At 31.5% G+C, this 7,791-nt stretch overlaps 1 protein-coding gene across 2 annotated transcripts; it reads right to left on the bottom strand.

Annotated features, from left to right (window-relative positions):
- Nucleotides 1-547: 547 nt before the first annotated feature.
- On the bottom strand, nt 548-6,914 carry Or5t9 (olfactory receptor family 5 subfamily T member 9). Of its 2 annotated transcripts, XM_087650849.1 has the most exons (2): nt 6,895-6,914; nt 548-1,514 (listed from the first exon to the last, which is right to left on the bottom strand). In XM_087650849.1, the coding sequence occupies exons 1-2, from the start codon at nt 6,912-6,914 to the stop codon at nt 548-550; spliced, it is 987 nt and encodes a 328-aa protein (XP_087506975.1).
- Nucleotides 6,915-7,791: the final 877 nt, after the last annotated feature.

The raw sequence follows: 7,791 nt of genomic DNA, 5'->3' as shown, positions 1-7,791 counted from the left end.
GAAAGGAAGAAAGAAAGAAAGAAAGAAAGAAAGAAAGAAAGAGAGAAAGAAAGAGAGAAAGGAAGGAAGGAAGAAAGAGAAAGAACTGAAGAAAAAGAAAAATTCTATGGCTTAAGTTGAACATGTCTAAAACCAACATAGGTGATAAGTTTGTTAAAAGTATGTTACAAGAAATTAAGCCATTGCATTATAGCTAGAGAAGAGTGGAATTAAAGATGACATATTAAGTTTAGACTGCATGAAGAGAACTTACTACAACCAATATGACAACATTCCAAATAATCGACTGTTGATGTCATGAATGCTATTGAAAATCAAATAAATTACTAACATAAACATATATAACAATAGTATTTTTAATATATTTGAGTTTGAGTTCATCAATGGCTATGTATGTGATAGTGCACATTGATATTATTACAAACAGGAATTTGGATACTATTCATACATTAGCTCTAACATTTTGGAACATGGGCACCATTAACAAAACTTGAAAATACTTTCTTTATAAAATGCAGATTTACAACAGACATTATTCCTAGTGTTGTTAGAATTTAAGATGAACTTTATTCATGAACAAATTTCTCTCAAAAATCTTTTTCATTGCCTCTTTCACATCTTTGTTTCTCAGACTGTAGATGATGGGATTTAGCATTGGAATCACAATAGTATAAAATGTGGACACAATCATGTCATGTTCCAAGGCATAGTTAGAACTAGGTCTCACATACATGAAAAGAATTGTCCCATGATAAATTGACACTCCTGTAAGGTGAGAACCACATGTAGAAAAGATTTTTCTCCTCCCTTCTGCAGAACGCATCTTAAGAATTGCAAAGAGTATGAAACTGTAAGAAACCAGGACAATCAGGATGGTAATAATTTCGATGGCTCCCACACAATAGAAGAGCACAAGCTGGTTTATATTGGTGTTTGAACAAGAAATAGCCAGCAATGGAGGAATGTCACAGAAGACATGCCTAATTTCATTGGATGCACAGAAAGAAAGGCTAAAGGTAGCCACTGTGTGTATAGTAGCATGCATAATTCCACCTGAATAACAAGCTATGATGAGAGGTATATAGACAGTAGGTGACATTTTCACTGCATAGAGAAGTGGGTTGTAGATAGCTACATAGCGGTCATAAGCCATTGCTGCCAACAGGAAACATTCTGTGGTTCCAAATGTAACAAAGAGAAACATTTCTGTTACACAACCAGGGTATGAGATAGATTTATCTTTTGAAAGAAAATTGACCAACATCTTTGGAGTGACAACTGTGGAATAACAGGCATCTAGAAATGATAGAACGCTTAAAAAATAGTACATGGGATTGTGAAGGCGGGAATCTCCAATGACTAGTAAAACAAGTCCCAAGTTGCCTATAAGAGTAAAAAGATAGATCACAAAAAACAAAATAAATAACAAGGCTTGCATGTCAGCATCATCAGTGAAGCCTGTTAATATAAACATAGTGATGTCTGTCACATTGTTCACTGGGATTCTTTGTACACTGTAACCTAGTGGATGTCTTGACATCTCTTACTCATATACCATATAAAGTCAGTGTTTCTGAGAACCGTGTACATCAACACATCCCTATGCTTGTGTTTTAGAAACTCATAATGAACACTTTGTCCTTGGATGCTGCAACTGTAATAAAGAAGTTGAGAATAATTAGATGCATTACTGGGTTAAAAATTAATTTTAAAATGTCTATTTTTAAGTTTTACTGTGCTTTTTTCATATTTAGAGTCAGCAAATTTAGTCTTTACAGTGCTCATTATTCTGTTAATTTTTTCACCTTTTTTTTGGTACTCATGACTATCAACGTGAAGATATATCATATGTTATACACAGGATCTGTCTAATAAGTTCCCTTAGTATCTCAGTCATATTTAGATAGTGAGATGATTAGAGTTTAAGGAAAATTAGAATTTAATTCATTATGAACTATGATAAACAGAAAAAAATCAGAAAGGGTAAGATGAACCTTTTGAAAAGGAAAAACAAAATTAAAAAAAGGAAAACCCCTTTAAAATATATTTTAGATTTTACTTTTCTTTCTATAAATGAACATTGTAGCTTAACTTGATTTTTTTAACATTTGGGTTTTTTTTCTTTATTTTAGAGCAATATATTTTATAATATGAGAGATCTCAATTCACAGGGCAAGGATGTGTGAATATGAAAAATCTGTGTTTGGCCCAGGCATGATGGCATATGTCTTTAACTATAAATCTCTGATTAAACTCTGTTAGTGAAGTAAATTTATCTTGGTGTACATAACTATGTTCATACCTGCCCAGATCATAAAGCAACCTCGTCTAAACCAGCTAAAAATATATCTTTGGATTTAATGAGACCTATATGATTCATAAATAATGCTTGTTAATTCTCTTAGTACTAGTTCTATGGAATTGATAAATTTACTGTAAGCTAAGTATCATACAGTAACCATCAGTATTAATTATGGAAATATTTCTCAAAATAAATGTTATGATATGAGCCACAAACATGCACCAAAAGGCAATTCTGACAAAATCCTGGATCAGGAGTGAAGCTTCTATGTTTGAAACATAAATACAAGATTTAACGAAAGTCACAGCAAGTGTTCATTATGAGGGCCTGGTAATTTAACCTGCCTACCTACTGCAAAGAAATCCTGGTTTCAATCTCTAGAATAAGAACTGATTCTCTCCAATGTTGTTGCTTTCTCTTCAGGATTTCAGACAAGTAAACACTGAATTAATGAACAGCCTCTCTTCATTAGACTTGATAAATCTCTTGTGACCTATTGATTTATGTTCACTATGAAATACATGGTAACTTTTGAATTGAAACTAACAACTATCAGCTTGGGACACTTGAGAAGATGGGACACTTGAGAAACTGAGGTCCCAGTAAAAGGCAAGGTCTGGAGGGGTGGCGTGAGGACTGGAGACATCTGCTTGGAGGAAAAGGAGGAGCTCTTGGATGAGGAACAATAAGAGGGTGGGTAGGGAAGGGGATAATGGCAAGTGTATAAAAACTATTTAAGCATAATAATAATAATAATAATAATAATAATAATAATAATAATAATAATAAAAAGTAGCATGAAGGCTCAGAAGTTGGTTAATAAAGCTCAGGACCTGAAAAAAGACAATAGTGGTAACTGCATGTGGTAAAGGTAGATGGTTCACCATTTATTCTCTTTCTAAGACTCTTATATATGTTGACTTATACACATACAGAATTATACACAGCTATATCCCAATGTGACCTTCACAAAACTGATAAGGAATTGTTGTAAGGAATTAGGCACATTATATTTTGAATGAAATTTTTGTGTTCATCTTAGATGAACTACTTATTGACATGGTAAATTGAGTAAACTTGTTTCTTTTGTATCAATGTAGTACTGATAATTATAAATAAGTATAAATAATATTGATTAAACTTGTGGTTGGTATTACACTTTCTTCAATCTTATTTTTTTTTTTTTCGGAGCTGAGAACCGAACCAGGGCCTTGTGCTTACTAGGCAAGCGCTCTACCACTGAGCTGAATCCCCAACCCCACTTTCTTCAATCTTAAAAGTAAATTATTGCAGTTTGTTTTTTTATGAGATTTACAAAAATATATTGCAAAGCCTAAATACAAATGTGAATTATTAATTTATATTTTATTTAGAACTAAAAAGGAAGGACTTTTGCCTTATAATATTAAGAATTAATGGGTTAGAACAATATATATATACACATATTTAAGAGCATATCTTAAAAAGAAATTCAGTGAGATTATAAATACAAAATAGTAGTCGCATAGTTTTAATGATCTTACAAATATACTGTTTATCTTCTTCAAATAAAGCAATAGAATAGTTAAATTTCTAATACATTTTATTTTAGTTATGAAAGGTCAATTCAAACCAATAATGTTATAATATTTTTTCTTTAAAATTATCCACTTTATAACACTTCTGATTTTAAAGCAAAGATGTTTTAGAAATTTGCCAATCTACTCATTCAACACCGAATTACACAGAAACAAATGTCTATTTCATTTCAGATAATTGGTAAAAATCACTCTAGCCCAAATTAAATGTGCCATTTAAATATTTTATCACACATACTTACAATACAAACATTTCTATGTTATACAAATAAATTTGGATTGATAATTATTTAATCTAATTGACTTTCATAGAAAGAAATTACAAATGTAAAATATATATCTAATATTCTTAGCAAATAATAATTAGTATGGTAGAAGGATGTGAAATAAATCAACATTGTCACAACATATTGCTCCAGCAGTATCAGAAACACAGAGATGACATGAAGAAAACAATAACTTCAGGTGCTGCTTTATCCTAATACTAAAAGGGTTGGCAGAATGTGTGTGTGAGTGTGTATGTGTGTATATCTCTGTGTGTGTGTGTTTGTGTGTTGTCTTTTAAAGTAGTCAATGTGACAACCTGTCAAATAAATGACTCAACACACTTTTACTAAATTTAGAACTGAGAATCGATTATAAGTGGCACAATTTGCAAAGCCAGGATTCAAGCTCAGACTTCTCTGTTGTGTTACTTTCAGAGGATTTGTTGTGAAGTTTTTATATTGTATCACCAATTAGGAATCCTTAACTCCTGACATGAAGACAGAATTACATATCTGATTCATTTTACATTTTATAAAGTAGCTAATATTTATAAGACAATTCAATAAAAAATGAATGATTTTATATTGAATCTTAACATTTAGAAATAAAGTTAAATTTTGTTGAAATTACTTAATAACAACAAAACCTCCAGAGAGCATATAACAGTTTTTGGTTTATGGTCTTTAAAGTTTTTATGCATTTCCTTGTTTTTTTATAATTTGAAATATAATCCTTAATTTTACTTCTCATAACCTTACTTTCCTTGTGGAAGTAAAAACAGATTTCTAATCAACAAGTATGTCTTCAGAATAAGATACAGTAAGTCTCCATAAGAGACAAATGCTTCAGATGCAATATTCAATTTCTTAAGTAGCATTATAACATCAATTACATATAAAACTAATTGATATGTACTTTCCTGGGAAACACCATCTCTCTTGTTTACACAGTACAAAATAGTCAGCTGTTAAAACATAAATATAAGTAATATTACATGGAGTAAGTTGGTTATATTCAAGAAAATACATGTATATATATATTTATATATACATATACATATACACATACATATATATGCATAGAATAACAATTAGTTAAAAAGATTCCATGAAATTGAAGGCTAGCTAGGATGGATATATGGGAGAGGAAAATAAACAATGCAATTATACATAAAATAATACTATAGAATTTTAAAAATTAAAGAAAACCTGTATGTTAAAGCAGATAGTATAATTTAAAATTCAGAGTTTCTAAATATTTTGTATATGATAGATTTTTCTCTTACAGTGGAAATGATTGCTTCAGTCGAATAAGGCAAGCTGTGAAAATTGTGTGTTTTCCTCTTACACCAGCCTTTTGAAATTTTCTTGAAGTATACAGGATTCTCCAGGGATAGAACATATTGATTCTCTCAGGATAGAAAATTACTCAGGTGATTTAGATCTTTCTATAACAAGGAAATAAATAATTTGTAAGTGAATATGACACAAAAAGATTGGCTCTAAATCATTTCTCAGTTAAAGAAGTATATATTCATAGGACCAAGAAATGCATGTAACAGAAAAGACTTATAACTCCATTATTAAATATGTGCTTAGAAAGTTTATCTGAAATTCGTTTTCTTCTGTTGAAAATATAAACACTTTATCCAAATATTCTAGAAAAATTATATATTAAGATCTTAGTAATCAAAGGATTATTAATTAAATATACATTCAAAAACCAAGCTTACTTAAAAATAATTGTCATAACTCCCAGTAGTATGTAAGATTGATTTACTATAAATGAAATGGTAGAGGTAACAAAGGAATGCTTGCAATTAAGACACACAATTGTGAATATGCAATACAACATGTTTATTTAGAATTTGCATATAATAGTAATTTTACTATTCATAATAAACTGTATAATATTAAACACAAATTATAATTTTAAATAGTTTTCTTACCTCAGAAAACAATATTTTAATATGTAAGATTATAACTCTTATACACATTTCAAATTTACTATATATAATATATATTCTCAAAATTGGGGGAATGATCAAACATAATTATCATAATCATTGCAGAAAAATGTCTGATTAAGAACTATCATTAAAATCAGAAGCAGGAATGTTAGATTCCCTTCTTGTAATCATCTTCCTTATGGCTGAGTCCACTGGGTCACCCCTGGTTTCCCTGAGCTCCCTGTTATAACCTGCTAACTTCCATTTTTCTACCACCTCTCAGCCCACCTTTATTAGACTTGCAGATCAAGACCATACAGGCTCAATAAACCCATCAAAGGCCTGCCATACCAGAAACATTGAAATTAGGCCCTTTCCCAGTATCTTCTATAGCAGGAATATCCATGAAATATAGCCCTGCAGATGGCAGAATGTGCTAGGAAGGACACAGTCAACAAAAACCAGGGCAATCTGACAATTTCAGAACATGGTTATTATGATCCGGGTACCTTGGTGTCCTACCATGAATAGAGCACAAGAAAATGACCTCAGTCTCAATCTTGTACAGATGATAAAGGTCTTTAAATAAAAAACAAATACATCACTTAAAGTAATATAAGAAAACACAACCAAACATGTAGAGGTCTTTAAAAAAGAAGCAAATATAAGCACAGGGGAAAAATTTCCTGATCAGAACACCAATGGTATATGTTCTAAGATCAAAAATCAACAAATGGGACTTGATAAAATTGCAAAGCTTCTTTAAGGCCAAGGACATTGCCAATAGGACAAAATGACACCCAACAGATTGGGAAAACATTTTTATCAATCCTACACCTAATAAAAGACTAATACCCAATATATACAAAGAATTCAAGAAGTTTGACTCCAGAGAATCTATTAAAAATCATGAGACAGTGCTAAACAAATAATTATCAACTGAAGAATATCAAATAGCTGAAAAACACCAAAAAAAAAAGTTCAACACCCTTAGTCATCAGGGAAATGCAAATAGAACAACCCTGATACTCCCCTTCACACCAATCAAAATGGCTAAGATCAAAAACTCAGAAAACAACAGGTGCAGGTGAGGATGTTGTGAAAGAGGAACAGTCTTCTATTGTTGGTGGGATTTCAAGCTGGTACAGTGGGGAGTTTCCTCACAATATTGGACATAGTACTATCTGAGGAACCAGCTATAACCCTCCTGGGCATATACGAAAAGGATGCTTCAAAATATAAGAAGGACACATGCTCCACTATGTTCATAGAAGCCATATTTATAACAGCCAGATGCTGAAGAACCCAGATGTTCCTCAACAGAGGGATGGATTCAGAAAATAAGGTACATTTACACAATGGAGTACTATTCAGCTATTAAAAACAAAGACTTCATGAAATTCTTAGGCAAATGGATGGAACTAGAAAAAAATCATCCTGAGTGAGGTAACCCAATCACAACAACAACAACAAAAAAAAAACCTCACATGATAAGCACTTACTTATAAGAGGATATTAGCCCAAAAGGTAGGGATTCCCAAGATACAATCCACAGACCACATGAAGTTCAAGAATTTGGAAGACCAAAGAGTGGATGCTTCAGTCCTTCTTAGAAGGGAGAACAAAATATTCACAGAAGAAAATACAGAGACAAAGTGTGGAGCAGAGGCCTAGGGAAAGGTCACCCAGAGAAGAGC

This window comes from Rattus norvegicus, chromosome 3 (assembly GCF_021556685.1).
Source record: "Rattus norvegicus strain SHRSP/BbbUtx chromosome 3, alternate assembly SHRSP_T2T, whole genome shotgun sequence".
NCBI lineage: Eukaryota > Metazoa > Chordata > Mammalia > Rodentia > Muridae > Rattus > Rattus norvegicus.
This window is presented reverse-complemented; position numbering and strand designations above follow the sequence as displayed.